General features: G+C 41.0%; 1 protein-coding gene across 1 annotated transcript; it reads right to left on the minus strand.

The window, feature by feature from the left end:
- Positions 1-14,957: 14,957 nt before the first annotated feature.
- LOC143925354 (taste receptor type 2 member 40-like) lies at positions 14,958-16,123 on the minus strand. The gene has a single exon (XM_077449924.1). The coding sequence runs from the start codon at positions 16,087-16,089 to the stop codon at positions 15,202-15,204; it is 888 nt and encodes a 295-aa protein (XP_077306050.1). The 5' UTR covers positions 16,090-16,123; the 3' UTR covers positions 14,958-15,201.
- Positions 16,124-23,103: the final 6,980 nt, after the last annotated feature.

Here is a 23,103-nt window from a genome sequence, read left to right on the forward strand (position 1 = left end):
GTGCGTCTTCTATTTTATAAAAATTGTACAGTTTAAGCCTGGATTCCTTGCTTGGGTGAAGATGAAAATAGAAATAATAGTACCTTGGATGATACTAACTGTGGAACTCATCTCTCTGTTTGGGAGTTTCTTAGCCTTGATTGTCTACAAACAAGAATCGACTACAAATTCAACCATAAGTACGACCGAGATGACCCCAAAGCAATTCAAGCTAAGCCTGGGATTCATGATTGTAGTCATCATAGTCATCTCTTTGCCCTTCTCAATTTCAGTTACATCCATGGCTGTCAGTTCTTGGTTTTTGAAGCGACACAGCGATCATATTAAGAGGAATTTGGGAGAATCTCATGGTGGTGTGAAAGAATATCAGAGTGCTGTTCAGACCATGTTTTGTCTTATATTATTCTATGCATTGCTATACCTTGTTACACTTATTGTGGCGCTACCAGTATTTGACAGTCAGAGTTGGGGGTACTGGATGTGTGCCATGGTCCTCTTTTCTTTTGCTCTGGTTCAGTCCAGTCTTCTAATCGCTGGTAACCCCAAACTCAAAGAAGCTTGGGGAAAAATGTTTACCTGTATATAAACTCTTGAAACAATCATATGGTTTTATCAAATGTTAGACATGTGCATTTCATTTCGTTCCGAATCAAAATTCGGACAAATTTTCATTATTCAGACATTCGAATGCATCCGAATTACGGAATTACAATGCTAAAGAATTCAACCGAATTCGGACGAAATTCAAATCAAATTCGAAAAATGACATTTTGCAACCTGACTTTGAGGCCACGTATCTCAGGGCCACTTATATCTAGAAACCCCAAATGTGGTATGCAAACACAGTAGACCTAGCACTACAACATTTTCAAATTTGGGGTTTCTAGCACCAAGTGACCCCGATATACGTGACCCCAAATCGGGTCACAAAATGTCAAGCACTTTTCTGCAGCAGAGAATTACATTTTGCGACCCGACTTTGGGGCCACATATCTTGGGACAACTTATATCTAGAAACATACAGTTTGGTATACAAACACAATAGAACTAGCAATACAACACCTCCAAATTTGGGGTTTCTAGCACCAAGTGACCCCGAGATACATGGCCCTAAATTCGGGTCGCAAAATATTTTCGAATCCAGTTGAAATAGTTTCCAATGAGGTTGAAAAAATTTCGAATCATGTTGAAATCATTTAGAATCCGGTAGAAATATTTTTGAACTTGGTTGAAATATTTTCGAATGTGACCGATTTTTCGAATTTGGTAGAAAACGAAACGAAATCCAAAAACAAATTTAACGAATTTAATGATTATAACTAAACGAAATTAATTAATTAACGAATTAAAACGAAACAAAACTAAACAAATTTTTTCCTTTTGCACATGTCTATCAAATGTGTCATGAAATGTTGCAAATGACTGTTTGGTATATACGTGTATATAATGCAATTTAATTTAACAAATGTACCTTTCCGAAATCCACAGACCATTTTAGTTATAGTCTTATAATGATCTACCAGTGCATAAAGTGCTGTCGTTTATGTTCAGTATGGGAACATAATAATACATATATACAATAATTCTCTTGGAACCAAGTAATAGCCATCTTTTTTTCTAAGTAATAGCCATTTTTTTCTAACTGCGCCGTTTTAACTGACAATTGCGCAGTCGTGTGGCGTGGCTCCAAAACAAAAATTGACGTCCTTTTTTCCCCACAAATGGAGCTTTCTTTTGCTGGTATTTGATCACCTCTGCGTTTTTTATTTTTTGCGATATAAACAAAAAAACAGTGACAATTTTGAAAGAAACACAAATATTTTGTACTGTTTGCTAATAATAAATATCCCCATTTTTTTTTATTTTTAAAAAGGAATTTTTTTCTCAGTTTAGGCCGATACGTATTCTTCTACATATTTTTGGTAAAAAAAAAAAATCACATTAAACATATATTGATTGGTTTACACAAAAGTTATAGCATTTACAAAATAGGGGATAGATTTAAAGCATTTTTATTATTATTATTATTTTTACTAGTAATGGCGGCGATCTGCGATTTTTATCGGGACTGCAACATTATGGCGGACACATCGGACAATTTTGACACATTTTTGGGACCATTGTCATTTATACAGCAATCAGTGCTATAAAAATGCATTGATTACTGTAAAAAAGATCGCCTCTGCAGGCTTTTATTTTTTGCGCTATAAACAAAAAAAGTGAGACAATTTTGAAAAAAACACATTATTTTTTACTTTTTGCTATAATAAATAACCCCAAAAGATATATAAAAATGTTTTTTTTTGTTGCTTGTTTTTGGCCGATACGTATTCTTCTGCATATTTTTGGTAACAAAAATTGCAATGAGCGTTTATTGATTGGTTTGCGCAAAAGTTATGGTGTCTACAAAATAGGGGATAGTTTTATGGCATTTTTATTAATTATTGTTGTTACTAGTAATGACGGCGATCTGAGATTTTTATTGTGACTGCAACATTATGGTGGACACGTCGGACACTTTTGCCGCTACTTTGGGACCATTCACATTTATACAGCGATCAGTGCGATTAAAAATTTACTGATTACTGTGTAAATGTGACTGGCAGTGAAGTGGTTAACCAGTAGGGAGAGCTGTAGGGGTTAAGTGTGTCCTAGGGATGTGTTCTAACTGTGGGGGGGAGGGGCTACATGTGTCACGACACTGATCACCGCTCCCAATCACAGGGAGCTGTGATCAGTGTCCTGTCACTAGGAAGAATGGGGACATGCTTGTTTACATCAGCATCTCCCCATTCTTCCTCTCTGTGAGATGATCGTGGGTAACCCTAAGGACATCAAGTCTACGGGACCCCTGATCACACACGTGGAGCCAGCAGCAGGCACGCGCGCGCCCGCAATGCCGCGTCTTATGCCGCGTACACACGATCGGAATTCTCATCGGAAAAAGCTCTGATGGTTTTCCAGACGGAATTCGGCTCAAGCTGTCTTGCTTACACACGGTCACATCAAACTACGATCGTTTATAACGTGGTGACGTAGAACACGTACGACGGGACTAGAAAAAGGAAGTTCAATAGCCAGTAGCCAATAGCTTCCGTCTCGTAGTTGAATCTGAGCATGCGTGGTTTTTGGCGTGTTGTAATTTCATACACACGGTCGCATTTTCCAATGAAAAGCTCTCATTGGTCTTTTTCTGCCCGGAATTCCGATCGTGTGTACGCGGCATTAAAGGGCAATGTACAGGTACGTTAATATGCCTGTACGTGCCATTCTGCCGATGTATATCGGTGTGAGCCCATCAGCAAAGGGTTAACTAGACATAAAGAGGAAGTAAAGTCTGATATAGTATTCTTTTCCCTTCGCTGCAAAGTAAAGGCATGCTAGCACATTATGTGACACTTACCTGCAAACAAAGCCCGCATCATCACTGCTGGAGGCCGCATCCATCTTTGCCCATCTTTCTCCCGGGGGGGGGGGGGCACGGACTCCGACTGTGTGATTGGCCGGAGCCACGTGACGTCACTCCCGTCTACGGCACTGACTTCTGAAGAAAAGGCACCGGCGGCCTCAGCAAAGGCCCAGCATGGCTGTGCCGAAAAATTTGCTGGAAGAAGATGTTGCACCCTTTATTCGATATCAGTCACTGCTGTTTACATTTTGTTACTTTATTTCTCTTCCTCTGTATTTTTTTCACCACAGATGTATGATATATGTGATGACCGAGTTAATTGTTGATTTCTGTCATCTGTAATCTGTTATTTCTTAATAAAACTTTATTGAATAAAAAAAAAAGGCACCGGCGGCCATTTCTTTCGAGCGCGTGCGCTAATTGACATCATTGGCGCAGTATATAGTAAATATCTTCTAAACAGCGCACGTTTAGGGGATATTTACAGTACCTATAGTTGAGCCTTATTCTAGGCTTACCTATAGGTACAAATAATGCAGGAAGGTTTACAACCTCTTTAACTTGGTAATCGGAAGTTATTTTCAGTTGAGATTTGAAAATCACAGCCTCAATGGTTAAAAATAAAAACTCTACTTCCTATGACTGATGACTATGATTCACAGGTGTGTGCAGCCTATTGAATTAGGGTCTGCACCCCAAAGCTCAAACCCACACGTGTGTGTTCGTGTCTACAAGTAAATGACCCCGCTACAATAATCTCCCTGCTTGAACAGTGAAAGAGAAGTGAGTAAGCAATTCTCTTATGGCAGAGTAGGTAAGAGGGAGCATGTGCACTAGGTGATTAGGGTGTTCCCAGGCACACCCAGCACACCCTGTGCGCACGCCTATGCTATGATTATTACTCAGAAATTAGGGTTTATATTAGGCCATTTACACTGAAACACGGGTAATGTTTGATGCACGTTATGAGTTTTATTTATTAATCGGCAATGATATCAATGTTCAATTTTTACTTCTTATGCCCTGTACACACGGCCGGACATTCCGACAAGAAAATTTGTCGGATTTTTTTCCGACGGATTTTGGCCCAAACTTGTCTTGCATACACACGGTCGCACAAAGTTGTTGGAAAATCCGATCGTTCAGAACGAGGTGACGTAGAACACGTACAATGGGACTATAAAGAGGCCAGTAGCCAATAGCTTTCATCTCGTAATTTACTCTGCGCATGCGTGGCACTTTGTCCGTCGGAATTTTCTACACACGATCGGAATTTAAAGGATCCTATTTTGTTGTCGGAAAAATTTAGATTTCAAACTTTGTGCGTCGGAAATTCAAAAAGTCAGATGGAGCCCACACACGATCAGGTTTTCTGATATCGCGATCCGATTACACATTTTCCTTTGGAAAGTCCGATCATGTGTATAGGGCATAAAAAAATAAATAAATAAATTAAGGAAAAAATAAAAATAAAATGAACGTAACAAGGTTTATTTTGGTAAATGTGTAACTTTTTTCTGAGAAAGAGGGGGAATGGCTGTCTGTGATTGGTTTTAAAAGTCATCATATTAAGAGGAATTTGGGAGAATCTCATGGTGGTGTGAAAGAATACGAGAGTGCTGTTCAGACTGTTTGTTTATAGCAAGAAAAAAACAAAAACCCAGTGGTGGTCAAATACCACCAAAAGAAAGGTCTATTTTGTGGGGGAAAAAAACAGTGGCTGCGCTTGATGGGCACAGTGGCTACATTTGATGGCACAGGGGGAGCAACAATTGATCGAGCGATGGTGGTGGGGGGTAGTTGGCTGGCTGGGGAAAGGGGGGGGGGGGTGGATGGCTGGTTGGGTGGGGGCTGTGGGCCGTCTTCCCCCAAGAAAATCATGCACCAGCTGCCTCTGGTTCTAATATTAGCTTTTTCATCTCTTTGAAGGTTGTATTGTGAACCTCTGCACCATTTTTGTCCTCTCTGTACTGTAAAAACAACATAAAAATAAATGCAGATCTGGTGTAGAGAAGGCTATTAGAACATTTTAAGCCCCATTGACTATACAAAAGATTGACCTCTTTGTTAATCAGGCCATTCATTGGACACATGTTAAATATCATATATATATATATATATATATATATATATATATATATATATATATATATATATATATATTTAATATTTTAAAAAGAGCCCATTTGACATTCACTAAAACTAATCATGAATATTAATCTATGGCTCATGGTTTGGGGACAGCTCCCATTGATAGTGATGTGTATGTATGTAGTAATCCGCCAGCTAATCCCCTCGAGAATGTCTCGTTACGATGAAACGCGTCAGCGGTGACATCATCATGCAGCTGGACCTGCTGGTGCTCCGTTTTGTATTACTGCACTGTTTATTTTATATAATATGAGGACTTTTTTTGTAACCACTTAACCTCCAGAAGATTTACCCCGCCTTTATGACCAGGCCATTTTTGCTATTCAGCACTGCATCATTTTAACTGATAATTGTGCAGCCATGCAACGCTGTACACAAATTAAATGTATACTTAATCTATCTAAAACCGAGCTCTTAATATTTCCTCCCCCACGTGCCCCTTCCCCCGACTTCTCTGTCAAGATCAATGGCACATCTATCAGTCCGTCCCCACATGCCAGGGTGCTAGGGGTAAACTTAGACTCTGAACTGTCCTTTCAGGCCCACATACAATCCCTGTCCAAATCATAGCGCCTTACCCTCCGCAACATTTCCAGAATACGCCCCTTTTTAACTAATGACACCACCAAGCTTCTAATTCACTCCTTGGTTATCTCTCGCCTCGACTACTGCAACTCCCTTCTCATTGGATTACCTTTACATAGACTATCCCCCCTTCAGTCCATAATGAATGCCGCTGCCAGACTCATCCACCTTACCAGCCATTCAGTGTTCTCCACCCCTCTCTGCCAATCCCTCCACTGGCTTCCACTCACCCAACAAATAAAATTCAAAGTACTAACAATAATTTACAAAGCCATCCATAACTCTGCCCCCCTCTACATCACTAAGGCCCCTTTCAAACTGCGGCGGTTTTCAGGAGTTACAGCGCTAAAAATAGCGCCTGTGTAGCGCCTGAAAAAACGGCCCCTTTCACTCCAGTGTGAAAGCCAGGGGGGTTTCACACTGGAGCGGTGCGCTGGCAGGACGGTGAAAAAAGTCCTGCTAGCCACATCTTTAGAGCGGTGAAGGAGCAGTGTATTTACCGCTCCTACCCATTGAAATCAATGGGACAGCGCAGCAATACCACCGGCAAAGCGCCGCTGCAGCGGCGCTATGCGGGCGGTTTTAACCCTTTTTTGGCCGCTAGCAGGGGTTAAAACCACCCCGCTAGCACCCGCAGACCGCCACTAAAACGACGGTAAAGCGCCGCTAAAAATAGCGGCGCTTTACCACCGACGGCCGCACCGCCCCAGTGTGAAAGGGGCCTAACCTAGTCCCAAAATACCAACCAAGCCGCTCTCTACGGTCCTCCCAAGACCTCCTGCTCTCTAGCTCCCCTGTCACCTCCTTCCATGCTCGCCTACAGGATTTCTCCAGAGCTTCTTCCATCCTTTCGAACTCCCTACCACAATCTGTCCGACTGTCCCCTAATCTATCCATCTTTAGACGATCCCTGAAAACCCTTCTCTTCAAAGAAGCCTATCCTGCTTCTAACTAAGACTGTTTTACTTCCTCCATCAGCTCATCCCCCCCAAAGCTATTACCTTTTGTGTCAATTGACCCTAGTGAGCAGGGCCCTCTGATTCCTCTTGTACCAAATTGACTCAGGCTGCTGTCAACAAAAAAATCCAGTGACATGGGAGCCAGGCTGAATGCTGCTTTCAATGGACGCATATGGAGTGCATATGGAATGCGGCTCTCTGTGGGGGCACTCGAAAAGAGGAGGAGCCAGGAGCCCCGCGGGGGGGACCCCCAGAAATGGAAGATCGCGGTTGCTCTGTGCAAAACCCTTGCACAGAGGAGATAAGTATAACATGTTTGTTATTTTTAAAAAAAAAAGTATCAGGGAAGTTTTTTCAGGATGAACTTGGCAAAACCACATTCAGCAGGCACAGGAAAATGAAGTGTTGGGGTAACAAATGCTTTAACCCCTTGGGTTGAATCTTGATATAGCGTGGTCATTTTCCCCATAGGATCTTAATGCACATTAGCACATACTAGGGCCAATTTGGACAAGATCCAGTTAAGCTACCAGCATGTCTTTGGAGTGTGGGAGGAAACTGGAGTACCTGTAGGGAACCCATGCAGACACAGGGAGAGCCTGCAAACTCCAGGCAGATGGTGTCTTGGTCAGGCTTTGAACCAGTAACCCTTTTGCTGCTAGGTGAAAGTGCTAACCACAACACCACTGCCTTCCCAGCCAGAGTCCATCGTAACAGTGAAACTGTATAGTATAGTACAGTATTATCACTGATCACTGTATTAGTGTCACTAGCAACGTCGGTGTCAGTTACGGACCCTCCCAGCCAGTGTTTGTTAGTGTCAGATTGTCTGTCACAATATCTCAGTCACACTATAAATCTTTGATAACCGCCATTACAGTATAGTGTTTATAGCTGCATAAATTCCAGCATATATACCATAGTTTGTAGATGTTATAAATTTAAAACCAATTAATATACATTTATTGTATTTTTTTTCTTGGCCTAAATTTATGAAGAAATTGTATTTTTTTAAATTTTTTATTGAATTTCTTTTATAAAAGAAAGTGGAAAATATTTTTTTTTTCAAAATGTTCTGGTGTTTTTTCATTTACTTTATATACTCAAGTATAGGCCGAGCCAAATATAAGCCGAGGCACATAATTTTACCACAAAAAACTAGCAAAATGTATTGACTCGAGTATAAGCTTAGGGTGGGAAAATGCAGCAGCACTGGGTAAACAATGCCCACCTGCAGCCTCATTGTGCCCATTTGCAGTCTTACTGTGCCCATTTTCAGCCTCATTGTGCCCATTTTCAGCCTCACTTGCCCATTTATAGCCTCACTGTGCCCATTTGCAGCCTCATTGTGCCCATTTTCAGCCTCACTGTGCCCATTTGCAGCCTCACTGTGCCTATTTGCAGTCTTGCTGTGCCCATTTGCAGCCTCACTGTGCCCATTTTCAGCCTCACTTGCCCATTTATAGCCTCACTGTGCCCATTTACAGCCTCATTGTGCCCATTTTCAGCCTCACTGTGCCCATTTGCAGTCACATTGTGCCTATTTACAGCCGTACCTTTGATTACTAAAACAGCGGGTGTCTCCCGCTGTGTTATGCAGTCTGTTCGGCGGCCATCCATTGTAACAAATCCCTGCCTCCTCCTCATCTGTGATAGAGGAACACTGATACAGTTTCTCAGCATTGTATCAGTGTTCCTCTATCACAGATGAGGAGGAGGCGGGGCTTTGTTATGAGGACAACCGCCGAACAGACTGCATAACGCAGACAGAATGAGGACAGACGAGGACAGCCACCGAAAAGACTGCATAACACAGTGGGAGACACCCGCTGTTTTAGTAATCAAAGGTACGGCTGCTGTACTGCTCACTCGAGTATAAGCCGAGGGGGGGGGGGGGGTTCAGCCTAAAAAGTAGGCTGAAAAACTCAGCTTATACTCAAATATATACGGTATATCACAAAAAATAAAACCCAGTGGTGATTAAATACCACCAAAAAAAAAATTAACAATTTCATTTGTGTACAATGTTGCATGACCACACAATTGTCAGTTAAAGTAGCACAGTGCTGAATATAAAAAATAAATAAATGGCCTGACTATGGGGGATACAACCTTTCAGAGGTCAGATGGTTAATCTTGGCATGAATCTACAGCATTCTAAAAAAAAATAAGAAATTGCATAATCAAATTTATGTTGATGTTATAAACCTGATAAAGTCATAAAGAAAGTTTCCCCCCCTGTAATGAAGCTGATTGTTTCATTAATTCCACATTCTGCATTACTTTAATGCCGCGTACACACGATCAAATTTCTCGCCGGAAAAGCCTTGGACGGTTTTCCCGAAGGAATTCCGACGGAATTCCGCTCAAGCTGTCTTGCCTACACACGGTCACACCAAATTCCGACCGTCAAGAACGCGATGACGTACAACACTATGACGAGACACAAAAAATTACGTTTAATGCTTCCGAGCATGCGTCAAATTGTTTCCGAGCATGCGTCTGAATTTTGCGTGTTGGAATTGCCACAGACGATTGGAATTTCTGATAGAAACTTTTTCCTTTGAAAAATTGAGAACCTGCTCTCAATCTTTTGCTGGCCGAAATTCCGCCAAGCAAAAGTCCGCTGGAGCTTACACACAGTCGCATTTTACAACCAAAAGCTCTCATCAGTCTTTTGCTGGCGGAATTTCCGATCATGTGTATGTGGCATTAGATTGAAACTAGGAAAATTATTTTCTGAACCCCCAGGCATTCACCTGCGGAGTCCCTCAAGGATCACCTTTATCACCAGTTCTCTTCAACATTTACATCCGCCCACTCCTCCAAATCATCAAATGTTCAGACCTTTGCTTCCACTCATACGCTGACGACACGCAACTTTATTTCCTTATCACTGGACAAAAAGATCACCACCTACAACTTGAAAACTGCCTCAATTCAGTAGAAGAGTGGATGACCACCAACTCCCTCAAACTCAACGAATCAAAGACAGAGCTTCTTATCTTACACCCAAATCATAATTCCGTAACCAAAACCTCCTGGACTCCACCCACCGTCTTCGGGCAGACCATCTCCCCAAAGACCTAGGGCTAAGAGTCTCGGGGTTATTTTAGACTCACAAATGTCAATGCATGCACAAATAGGAGCATTAGTCAGTGGATCTCACCATCTGCTGTGCATGCTTCGCAGACTCATCCCTTATCCACTTATCCCAAAGAATGACAAAGCAGTGGTAGTTGGAACAATCATTAATTCACGACTGGACTACGCAAATTCGCTTTACATAGGATTACCACAATATCAACTTGCGCGATTACAACTGATCCAAAACACGGCGGCAAGGCTGATAACAGGAAAAAAACCCTGGGAATCCATCTCTCCTTCACTGAGGAGCTTACATTGGCTAACCGTAAAAAAATCGGATCACATTCAAGACCCTTTGCCTCACCCACAAATGCGTGCATAGAGAAGCTCCGCAATACCTAGCTGAGAAAATAAATCTTTACACACCAAACCGCAGTCTTCGATCAGCCAACAAAAACCTCCTCCTCGTGCCCAAAGCCAGTATAAATCCAAGGGGGATCGGAGATTCGCTGTCCAAGGGCCTCGGCTATGGAATGTTCTACCAATCAACATCCGCCTGCAAGAAAACCACCTGGCTTTTAGGAAAAAACTCAAGACCTTCCTCTTCTAGCTGATGAACAAAGCTCGCCACAGCGCCTGGAGGCGATTCAGTTCGCATTGTGCGCTATACAAATATTTCATTCATTCATTCAGAGTAAAATCTAATTTTTCAAAATGTAAATATCCAGAAACATTTTCTAATAAAGATGTTTATTCTATTCCAATTCTGTGTTAATAAATGGCTCCCCAGATCAAGTAACTAGGTGGAGTGTTTGTGGATTTTGTCCTGTTGCCTAGTTTGTAAAATTGTTTCTATACAAATCTTTTGTACTCACAATGGAAATGACCAGTGATCCTAGGCAAATGTCCCGGCTTTGTGCTACATTGAAGGACTAAAAAATCTCAGCTGATTTTACAGACAAATGTGTCCTGACATGTATTTACAGAGCACTGCTCATCCATCACTCACAATTTGTTCTGTCATATTTGTTCTTTTTTTTTTTTTTTTTTTTTTTTTACACACAATACAAAAATTGTGTAGAATAATACTTGGCTATGTGTTTTACTTCAAATGACATTTTGGGAGTAGGCAGTTACAATTTTAAAAATACAAAGTAAAATTGACAAGGGACACCAACATAGTGGTATCTTTGATATGAAAAACTACACGATATTGATGCTGTGTTAACATGAACAAAATTAAAAAAACAAAACAAAAAAAAAAACATAATAATATTATTCTTGATATCATTAGAAAAAAAATCCTTTGAAAATTTGTTTAACTCCATCAGTATCACCAGAAAAGCAGCTTCATTATTATCCCATTAGCCGCCTCAATACAGTGCACTTACACCCCCTTCCTGACCAGACCAATTTTCAGCTTTCAGCACTCTCACAGTTTGAATGAGAATTACTCAGTCATGCAACACTGTACCCATATGAAACTTGCGTCCTTTTTTCCACACAAATAGAGCTTTCTTTAAGTGGTATTTAATCACTAGTGTTTTATTTTTTGTGCTATAAATAAAAAAAAATGTAAATTTTGTGAAAAAAATGCATTTTTCTTTGTTTCTGTCATAAAATTTTGCTAATTAGTATTTTTTCTTCATAAATTTTGGCCAAAATTTATACTGCTACCTATCTTTGGTAAAAATAACCCACATTAGTGTATATTATTTGGTCTTTGTGAAAGTTATAGAGTCTACAAACTATGGTGCCAATCACTGAAAATAGATCACATCTGATCAGGCCTTCAGTACATCAGGTGTATCTCATTTCTTGAGACACTAATGCCCCCGTACACACGATCCGAATATCGTACGACCGATCTCACAACCGTTTTCGGTTAATAATCACAAGTAGAAATTGAATAGCTAAATAAAGTCACGAAAATTCTCCTACGATAGAAAAAAAAAATCGCTAGTGATGTAATGTATTTGTATTGTATTTTCGGACGACAACTATACTGACTAAACGAAAATCTTACAATCTGGAATCATACGAGGAAAATTTCCGTGCATGTCCGATCGAATAATATCGGATGAACAGTCGTGATCGGCTGTCGAAAGTAGTGTACACACGATCCGAAAATTGGGCGATCCTTCCTCAGACGACCGTTTTCGTACGATATTCGGATCGTGTGTACGAGCCATAAGGCTCCATGCACACTGGAGCTCTTAAACTGCAGTTTATTGGAGTTTGGGCATTTTTTTTAAAAGCCCATAAACTCCACTCTATGTTAGCCTATGTGTCCATGCACACATGGACGTTTTTTAGCTTTAATGAGGAGTGGAGTTTATGGGCTTTTTTCTGAACGCCATAGAGAGGCCGAACATTGAAGTAGTACCTTCAGGCATTCTAGGAGCATAAATGACACATCTCATTTCATTCCTACCCATCACACTTTTGAAGGTCCTGGAGCACCAGGACAATGGAATTACCCACAAAATGACCCCATTTTGGAAAGCAAACACCCCAACGTATATTCTGTGAGGCATGGGATGCAAATAGGTACTCGGGTACTCTGATGGCCTGGTGACAGGTACTCGGGTACTCTGATGGCCTGGTGACAGGTACTCTGATGGCTTGGTGACTGGTATTTGGGTACTCTGAAGGGCGGTGACAGGTACTCATAGGTACTCGGGTACTAAGATGAAGTGTGACAGGTACTCTGGTACTCAGATGAACTATGACAGGTACTCGGGTACTCAGATGGACTGTGACAGGTACTCGGGTACTCAGATGGACTGGGACAGGTACTCGGGTACTCAGATGGACTGGAACAGGTACTCGGGCACTCAGATGGGCTGTGACAGGTACTCGGGTACTCGGATGAACCGTGACAGGTATTCAGGTACTCAGATGAACTGGGACAGGTACTCTGGTACTCAGATGAACTATGACAGGTACTCGGGTACTCTGATGGGCTGTGACAGGTACTCGGGTACTTTGATGGGCTGTGACAGGTACTCAGGTACTCGGATGGGCTGCGACAGGTACTCGGGTACTCGGATGGACTGTGACAGGTACTCGGGTACTCTGATGGGCTGTGACAGGTACTCGGGTACTCTGATGGGCTGTGACAGGTATCCGGGTACTTTGATCGTCTGTGACAGGTACTCAGGTACTCGGATGGACTGTGATGGGTACTCGGGTACTATGATGGACTGTGACAGGTACTCAGGTACTCTGATGGGCTGTGACAGGTACTCGGGTACTCTGATGGGCTGTGACAGGTACTCGGGTACTTTGATGGGCTATGACGGGTACTGGGGTACTCAGATTGACTGTGACGGGTACTCGGGTACTCAGATGGACTGTGACAGGTACTCGGGTACTCTGATGGGCTGTGACAGGTACTCTGATGGACTGTGAGTGACAGGTACTATGATGGGTGGTGACAGGTCCTCTTTATTGGGGGGGGGGGCAATCAGTGTGATTTGTGTGTACTGTAAGCGGTAACGAGATGTTACAGCATCCAGCAACCAGGTAACATCTCGTTACCACAGTTTGTTTAAATTTAGTGATCGGCTGTGAAATTATCACAGCCGATAATGTGGGTAAACAATGGCCAATGGCTGTTTACCAGCATCGGTGATGAGCAGTGTTCCCGGGAACACGCCCGCCACCGGCGTGCATGTGCAGCGCTCTCTCAATCGCGCGCACGCACCGTACACAGTAGGGGTGTAACCATCTGTGATCGGCCATGATGAAGTCATCACGGCCGATCACAGATGGTTAACAACCATACCCAATGGCTCAGTGACACGCCGCCACCGAAGGAACAGGGATGTGTCCGCATGATCGTGCGCATTCCCTGTTTAAGCGGGAGGATGTCATATGACGCCCTCCCGCCACAAGACACATTTGATGGCTGGTGGTCAGCAACTGATTAAAAAAAGAGAATGTGCGCTGCATTTTGAGATTTCATAATTTGCCACGTCACGAATGTTAATTCTCCATTACAAATGCTAGTTTACAAGACCAACCGCTTCCGGGTCGTCCTTGCTTCCGAGGATGTGTGTTTGTACTTTGGACTTTCGTCCAACGGACCTGTGTACATACGCTCTAAAAATCCGACAACAATTGTCCGATGGAGCATACACACGGTCGGACTTACCGCCAACAACCTTGCATCCAACATTTCACGTCTCAAAGTCTGATCGTGTGTACGGGGATGTAATGGAAATGTGGAGGTTCTGTATATAATTGTATTCTATTTTATATGTATTGCACAATGCCCTCACTGTGCACACGGCACTAATAATGTTTTCAGTACATGTTTGCATTCTTTCTAGTCCTGATTAGAATTACCCTGCCTATGTTACGCCCCTTGTTACCATAAACGTACAATTTTAATATTATTGTGATACCTACTTAATCATGTGTATAAAAACCTTCAATTGCTTCATATTAAAGCAGAACAGTTATTTGGAAAGACGCTGGGTGAATCTTTTGTGTCTGTTCCCTACTGCAGTAGTTATTATTAATTTGGAACCACTAATCAATATGAGGATAGGAGTTGCCTATCTATAAAATGTCCAGATCAGGAGCTTAAGGGTTACAGAATCTCAGAGAAAACATCTCAAAAAGTAAGATAAAAAAAAAGAACACAATCTATAATTATTATACAGCCTTTTTATAGCGTTAACAATTTGCACTTAGTTATATAATAGGAGACAATAATAGTTACTACACTAATCAAATAATCAAATACACATGCAAAAAAAAGAAAAAAAAAAGCAACTTCTTCCCTCACCAAAAAAAAATCTTTAAATATAAAAAAGGAGCAGATTGTTCTTTCAAGCTAATTTTGCCTTAGTAAAGTAAATTCAGAGTTCCTGTTTCATCAACGAGAGAATCAGGTAATTTTACAGCAAAATTAATTTCATTCTGCTCCTTCCTACTGACTTACATGAAGCTACACCGAACAAGCTTATGTGCTGTAAAAATGTTTTACATTTTCACAGTTCAAAAATCAAAACACATTTCAACCAGCCGCCTCTTAAACTGGGGGTTTCCGATAATTATAACAATGGGTCGCATTATAGGATACAAAATAAAAATGAGGCAGCCAATTGCGTTCACAACATTGTTAAAATTAGATAAAACCTGACCAACAAAATCCACACAGTAAACGATGTCCAGCATAGCGCAAAGAACCATGGTGATGACTGCCCGGACTGGACCGCCAATCAGAGAAGATGAGCTGGACTGGACGATGTTCTTCCTGATCCGACACACGTGTTTTACAAGAGATCCTACACTGAGTGCAATACATATGAAATTGACAAGGAAGGGCAAACAGCAACCGAACATTATGCTCAAGAGATAATCAGAAATATTCAAACTCCAGATGTAGCTCCTCATTTCCGCTGGTTCTGTCACATTCCCAGGGCTGATTAGGTGAATTCTCCAAAAAAAGGAAATGGTAATAAGAAAAGAAAATGCTGCAGATCCCAACAAGAGCCAAAGTGTAGAAGATGATATCATCCGGTCCATCCATTGGCAAGATAAACGTGAAACGTCGCACAGTTTTACACAATAGTAGGTTGAAAGTAAGGCAGTTTGCCAAAAGCTAGTATTAATAAAGAAAACAGTAATGATATAATTTATATTAACATACAAATATGCTTCCTTGCACCAAAGATCACAGGGTTTCAAGCTAAACATAAGGTTTTGAGCAATAAATGACCACTGCAGGGCTATGCCGATGAAGGCCATAGAGAGCAGGATCTGGTCGCAGACGGTGAGAGCTTTTCCTTTGCGCCAGTCTCTAAAATAGCAAATCAATATCACCATGTTTAAAACGATCCCTAGAGTAGACATACAGATGTACAGGACATTAAAGACCTTCATGTCGTAGCAGGAGTTTGGAAAAAGTGAGCTGAGAAGGCAATTCAAACTACCCAGTGTTTTCTAGTCTTCGAAGACCAACATTGTAATAGCTAAGGATGCAAATGTCCGTCGGTGTTTGGTTCCATATCGTGCCAGGTGCTGAAAATTGATAATTTTAGTGACGTCTCGACTTGTAGAAGGTAATATTACAATGTAATGTGCTGTAATGCTATGTACCTTGTCAAAACTATTCCTTCTCTGCCGCTTGGTATTACTGAATTATAATATATAGCAATTTGGTGACAATGTCACCAAAGAGACACCAAAATCCCTGAATAATATGTATGAACAAGGGAGAGATTTTTGGTGGGATTTTAAGGGTGCCAGGCAAAAAGACTTTGCTAACAATACACCGGAAATGTAAAAAATATGACAAAGTTTATTACATAAAACACAATTTAAGAAATATTTGGCTATACATAAGTTATGCAGACACAGAAACACATCTACCCAATTGATGGAACAAGTGGTCACTCAACAATAACATGGAGTGACGACTCCCGACATGTTTTGCCCTTTTGATGCTTCCTCAGGGGATGTTAATTGAGAAATGAATGTGATGCTGCACAGAACAAAGTACAGTTAAAAGAAGTACATACAAAAATTATAATACATAATAAAACACAATGAAAATGTGTTGCTGGCCGCCCCACCCAATGCTCACCAGCCACTAAGCAAAGGATTATAACCTAAAAACCGGGGTATCTGGCGCTACCTATGATTAAGTAAAAATTAGATAAAGTATAGAGTAGAGATACAAAGTGAGTATTTTTATAGTCCCTAAAAATAACAGCAATCTCATAAAATGCGCTCTATATCTCAAAGGCCTATATCAGATATCCTATTCCCACACTAATGGGAATATTAGCCTCTATCAGGGACAGGTTCAATAATCCCAAAGACTGGTGGGCGCCAAGAGCTCTATGCGACTTTAACAATAAAATCACATAGATAATCTTGGATGTGGCCTGGTCCGGAAATAATACGCACTTGTATCAGAAGGACCTAGACCTCAGCTTCCAAAAGGTCCTTATGTGCAAAAGTATATAGAAATATGTGATATGGTGCTCACATGCAACTTATGTCAGAAATCACATAGATGTTGGTGCATGTGAACTCATCCAGCAACATCTCACCCTCACGTATAAGCAAATTTACTCCTAAAGTGCAAATGTGTAACAGATTAAATCAAACATACAAAATGTGTGTGCCTATATCCGAAGTGAATCAGAATTATAAAGTGCAAATTATTGTAAACATAAGTTCCAAATCTTCCTAGTGAAATACCCAACCACAAAAAATATATTGAGTGAGGCTGAAAAAGAAATAAAATGATTAAAAAATAGTCGGAATCTAGATAAAGAGTCTGAAAACAAGAAGAAAAAAGCACAAAACAAACAGGCACCACACCCTAGATTGAGGTGTATATAGAAAAGACCTAGAAATCATAGGCCAAAAACCCTATCACAAAGTGCAAATGTATATTACAGATCAAAAGTCCATATATAAAAGGAAAAAAAGGAAAAAAGAAAAAAATGAAAAAAATCCAAAATATAAAATTGTATGGATCAAGCCGCGTACACACGGGCGGACTGTATGGCCAACTTAGTCCGTCAGACAATCCGACGGACAGTCCGTCCTACTTTCGAATGAACGGACTTGACCACACACGGATGAACAACAGTCCGTCGAAAGCGTGCGCGATGACGTGTACAGCACGTACGACGGGACTAGAAATAGGAAGTCCAATACACAGCAATGCACCCTTTCGCAGTGTAAATCCTTTCTGAGCATGCGCCATACTTAGTCCGTCGAACTAGCCTACTCACGAGCGGACTGTCCGCTGAAACCAAAGTTGGACGGACAATATTACGGAAATTCCGAAATACTTAGTCCGCCAGACTGCATGCTGAAAAAGTCCGCTGAAGCCCACACACGAGCGGACTGTCCTCTGAAATGTGTTTAGACGGACTAAGTTGGACAGACAGTCCGCCCGTGTGTACGCGGCTTAAGTGTACCACACCACCCTTAAAAAATATATATAACCAAAAACCAAGAACCACAAAAAATAAATTAATATATTAAATGTCCATTGTTGAACAATCTTCTATTGTGCAAGTCCAAAAATTATATTCATAAGGTGACTTTCGTGCTTGCTGTATATCCTTCAAAGTGACTTCCGTGCTCACCCACAAGGTTCCCCACTCACCAGAAAGATGCACCCCAGCTGGGGGTAATTCGCCTTTAATCAGCCTTTTAAAATTCCGGCTCCTTGCCCATGTAATCCTTCACATCCAGACAGGGGTTCCGTTTATCCCATCACCAATATGTGTCTTCCATTTTATATTTGTTAATGGCTCAGATACGGAATGACCTTATTGGCCGCCATTGGAGATGAAGGTAGGTCACCGCTTATCTCCCAACATGTAAATCTTGTGTTGGGTGATGTCAGTGTGCCCTAAGCAAAGGATGTTTCACCTGCAACTTGATGTGAAGCCAAATGGAAAGCGCGGACACTAAGCGGCACACAGAGTCACCAACCGAGAAGAGCCCAAGGAACAGGGCCTAGAAACCGGTTTCTGTCTAGTGAGGAAAGGAGGTGAATACAAGACCATATGTATATATAGAAGGGAGGAATGTGGGGAAAGAAAGGATATGTGGAGGGGGGAAAGGGGAAGGGGGAACGAGGAAAGGGAAAAGGGGAAGGAAAAAAGGGGATTAGAAAAGGGGAAAGGGAGAATTAATATACTTGACATCTGAGAACTATACCTCAAAATTTTTTTTTTCCTTTTGGAACTTCCCCTATCCTTTGTTAGTAACAAGATAACAGTTTTTTTTTGTTGGGAATTCTTCCTCTCTTTTTGTTCTGGTGACTTTTTCCAGCCGGACAGATGAGGGCAATTCCAACATTTTATACTGTAGTTTTCACTGGAATATTTTCTAGTCAACACCTGTCCTAAGATGGTCATACTCATATAGATTTCTTTCATTAACCGCTTCAGCACCGGAAGATTTAAACCCCCCCCCCCGCCCCTTCCTGACCAGAGCACTTTTTGCAATTCGGCACAGCGTTTCTTTAATTGCACGGTCATGTCGCGTTGCACCCAAACAAAATGAACGTCCTTTTTTTCCCACAAATAGAGCTTTCTTTTGGTGGTATTTTATCACCTCTGCGTTTTTCATTTTTTTGCGCTATAAACAAAAAAGTGTCACAATTTTGAAAAAAAACGCATTATTTTTTACTTTTTGCTATAATAAATATCCTCCAAAAATATATATAAAAAACATTTTTACCTCAGTTTAGGCCGATACGTATTCTTCTACATATTTTTGGTTAAAAAAAGGCAATAAGCCTATATTGATTGGTTTGCGCAAAAGTCTACAAATAGGGGATAGATTTATAGCATTTTTATTATAATTTTTTTTATATTAGTAATGGTGGTGATCTGCGTTTCTTATTGGGACTGCGACATTATTATTTTTTTATGCTATTAAAAAAACACACAAACACAAGATAGTTCAAAGGAACTTGCATGATATCTACACACGGTCGGACATTCCGACAACAAAAGCCATTGCATTTTTTCCAACGGATTTTGTGACAAACTTGTCTTGCATACGGTCGGACAAAGTTGTCGGAAAATCTGATCGTTCGGAACCAGGTGACGTTCGTTGTGTGCGACATAACTACGTAGAGGCTAGTGGCCAATAGCTTTGGTCTCGTAATTTAATCTGAGCATGCGTGGCACTTTGTTCGTCGGAATTCTCTACAAACGATCGGGAAAAGTCTGATCGGATTTTGCTGTCGGAAAATTTTAGATCCAACTCTCAAACTTTTTCCGTCGGGATTTCCGACGGAAAATGTCCCGATAGAGCCCACACACGATCAAATTTTCCTGAAAACATAATCCGATCGGACCTTTTCCGTCTGAAAATCCGACCATGTGTGCAGGGCATATGAGTCATTTTAGGCCATGTTTACATGCGCCAATTCCAAGTGTGCCCATGCAGGATGCACAGGTGTTGCCCAAAAGTGCAAGTCAAACTTATTTCCTGCAAAGTATAAGTTTGGACATCTCTCAAATGTTCAGAAGCCTCACATCAAGGAATACTGAAGAGTGTAGTATGTGCCTAGCATAATCGGTGGTAATCGCTGGATTAGGCGGTTGGGCGGCTCATTGATAATGACTTAAACTATGTCAGATCGGGCAAATGGGTTCAGAAAACATTGTAGCAATGTGAAAGTTTTGAGCAGTCCATGGTCTTTATCGAACTTATTAAAAAATGTATGACGTGGCATATATAGGGAACATAAAACCCAAAGAACATTAAGAGTATAATACTACTACTATATTAGAAATGTGATAAATGAAAAATACACTTTCGTTTAACTGGTGTGCCCTTAGAAGCCATCACAGCCATGCCTACTAATGGCATGGCTGTGATTGGCCAGTGCAGCATGAGACCCAGCCTCTATTAAAACTATAGGCACACAGCACAGCACGTCACTCTGCTTTAGACAGTGTAGGGAAAGGTTCATGTCTGTGTTAGGGAGAGAATTACATGATAGGAGTCCTGATTCTGAAATCTATTCTAATAACTCAGCGATCTCCATAGATTTACCTGGTTGGGTTGCAGTGCACAGTCTTTTTACACTGCCATGAGCCCAGTGCCAGAGAAAATATAACTTTTATCTGCAAGCTCAGTGCACCAGCACTGCATATGTTACTGTGACATACACCCTGTACATACTCTGGGTGTATTCTGCTCTTCAAAAAACACCCATTTAGTGCAAGAAAAAAAAAAAACAATTTGCAGTGTTTTCTGCATATGTGGAGGTGTGTGTTACACAATTTATATATTTTTCTTCTATTGTGCTATTCTAAAAAAATTTTTTAGGGCAAAAATATTTTTTTTTGCATAGCATTTTTCGTCCTCCTCCACCGCCGCTTCCACCTACACCGCCACATCCACCGCCACCTCAACCTCCTACTCCATATGGACCTCGTCCTCCTAGATCAAGATTATAATTTTTTATTTTTTTTAATTTCAAAGTATTTTATTGTCATACTAGCTTATCCATTAAATTTAATATTTTTTTTCCAGAAAGGGCGTATTCTGGGGCATTCCCACCATATGTGTGGCATCGCGCCGTTGAGTTTCTGAGGTTCTTAATCACTTCCTGTACCTCTTCTTCTGAGAAGGGGGCCTCCAGCATATATATATATTTTTTTCTGTTATTTTAAGTTATTTCCCTATCCACATTTGTTTGCAGGGCACTTGTCATGCTCTTAACAACATTTTGTTGCCATTTGCAGCCCTCTAGCCCTTTCCATGACTTTTTTAGAGCCATTTTAGTCCTGAAAAGTTCGGGTCCCCATTGACTTCAATGGGGTTCGGGTTTGGGGTCAAGTTCTGGTCCTGAACCCGAACTTTTTTTTCGAAGTTCGGCCGAACCCGTCAAACCCGAACATCCAGGTGTCCACTCAACTCTAATTATCAACACTAAAAAAATTAATAAAAACATTAAGGATTTCCTTTTAGGGCTGCATCCCAATCTTAGATTTCCATGTTGATTTTAGCCACCCAAAACCAGTAAAAAAAAATGTTCTTTTTTAGGTGATTTCTTTTACATCATCTGTCACATGTAATTAATGTCTAAACATCAATCTTGCACACCAATTTTAGCATATGTGAAAGCAAATCCTGGTAGCTAAAATTTGTAAGTTATTTGCATTGTTTCACATTCTAGCCATCGGTTTGTCAAGGTTCACCTTCCAGCAGTCACTAAAACCTGCCGGAACAGAGAATCTGGAGGCAAGAAAATGTTGTCACCTGAGTGGATTGCTATCGTAGTTCTCGCTCTTTTGGGAAGTTTGATGTCTTTTATTTTAAACATCGGTATTGTCCTGGCGGACAGTAAGAGCTGGAGACAAGGAAAGAAGTTTAACCGTTCTGATCTCATCCATCTAATCATGGGAGTGGTAAATATTATTATGCAATGCTCACTGACTGGACAGGGTATTATTTATTTGTTTTGCCTCCCTGCCCTCCTTCATAAAGACGTCTATTTGTTTAATGTGATTCTTAACATGACTTTAACATACTATAGCTATTGGCTTTCTGCCGGGCTCTGTGTGCACTATTGTATTAGCATCACTAACCTCCCTCACCGAGTCTTCGTTTGGGTAAAGAAGATTTTCTTGGCTTCCCTTCCTCATGTCTTGTTCCTCTCAATGGTTGCATCCTTCGTCATAACTATTCCAGCTTTCTGGGATTTTGAATTAAAAATAATAAAACAGTCTCCTGGAAACGGCTCCTGTGATTCAGAAAATATCGGCGCATCGTTTTCCTTTAGTCCTGCTTACGTCCACACAGCCAGATTTTTGGGTTGCTGCATTCCATTTCTTTTGATCTTGATTTCCGTAGTGGTGACCGTATCCTCTCTTTGAAAGCACATGTGGAAAATGAAGAAGAATGACTCTGGTTTTGGTGGATCAAAGTTCGGGGCTCACATCAACGCTATAAAAACGATGGTCTTGTTTCTCGCACTCTTCGTAGTCTTTTATATTGATGTGAACTTGTTCTATTTGACAGACCTCAACTTCAGAGGCCCACTCATTATTGTTGGTTGGATTATATTCATGTCATTCCCACTAGCTGAATCCATCATTATTATCCAGGCCAGTGCCAAGCTGAAAAAGTTTTTGTTTGGGAAATTCTTGATGAAATCTAAAGGAACACCAACATAGGTTAGATAGATTAGATGATTAGATAGAATGCAGACAGATAGATGGGGGGGGGGGGGGGGTACAATAGATAGAAAAATAGAAAGTAGCAACCAATATTAATGTAGATAATGTTTGAACCTATGGTTGTGCATTTTCATGTGTGTTGATTTGTATCGCATGTGTAGTTTAGCAGACACAATTTCTAAAGCCGCGTACACACGGGCGGACTGTCTGGCCAACTAAG

This window comes from Lithobates pipiens, unplaced genomic scaffold (assembly GCF_037356315.1).
Source record: "Lithobates pipiens isolate NorthernLeopardFrog02 unplaced genomic scaffold, aLitPip1_a1.2 Scaffold_22, whole genome shotgun sequence".
In the NCBI taxonomy this organism is placed as follows: Eukaryota; Metazoa; Chordata; class Amphibia; order Anura; family Ranidae; genus Lithobates; species Lithobates pipiens.

Excerpts from the sequence above, each read along its gene's own strand:
- LOC143925354 (XM_077449924.1), bottom strand. The coding sequence starts at position 16,089 with ATGAAGGTCTTTAATGTCCTGTACATCTGTATGTCTACTCTAGGGATC.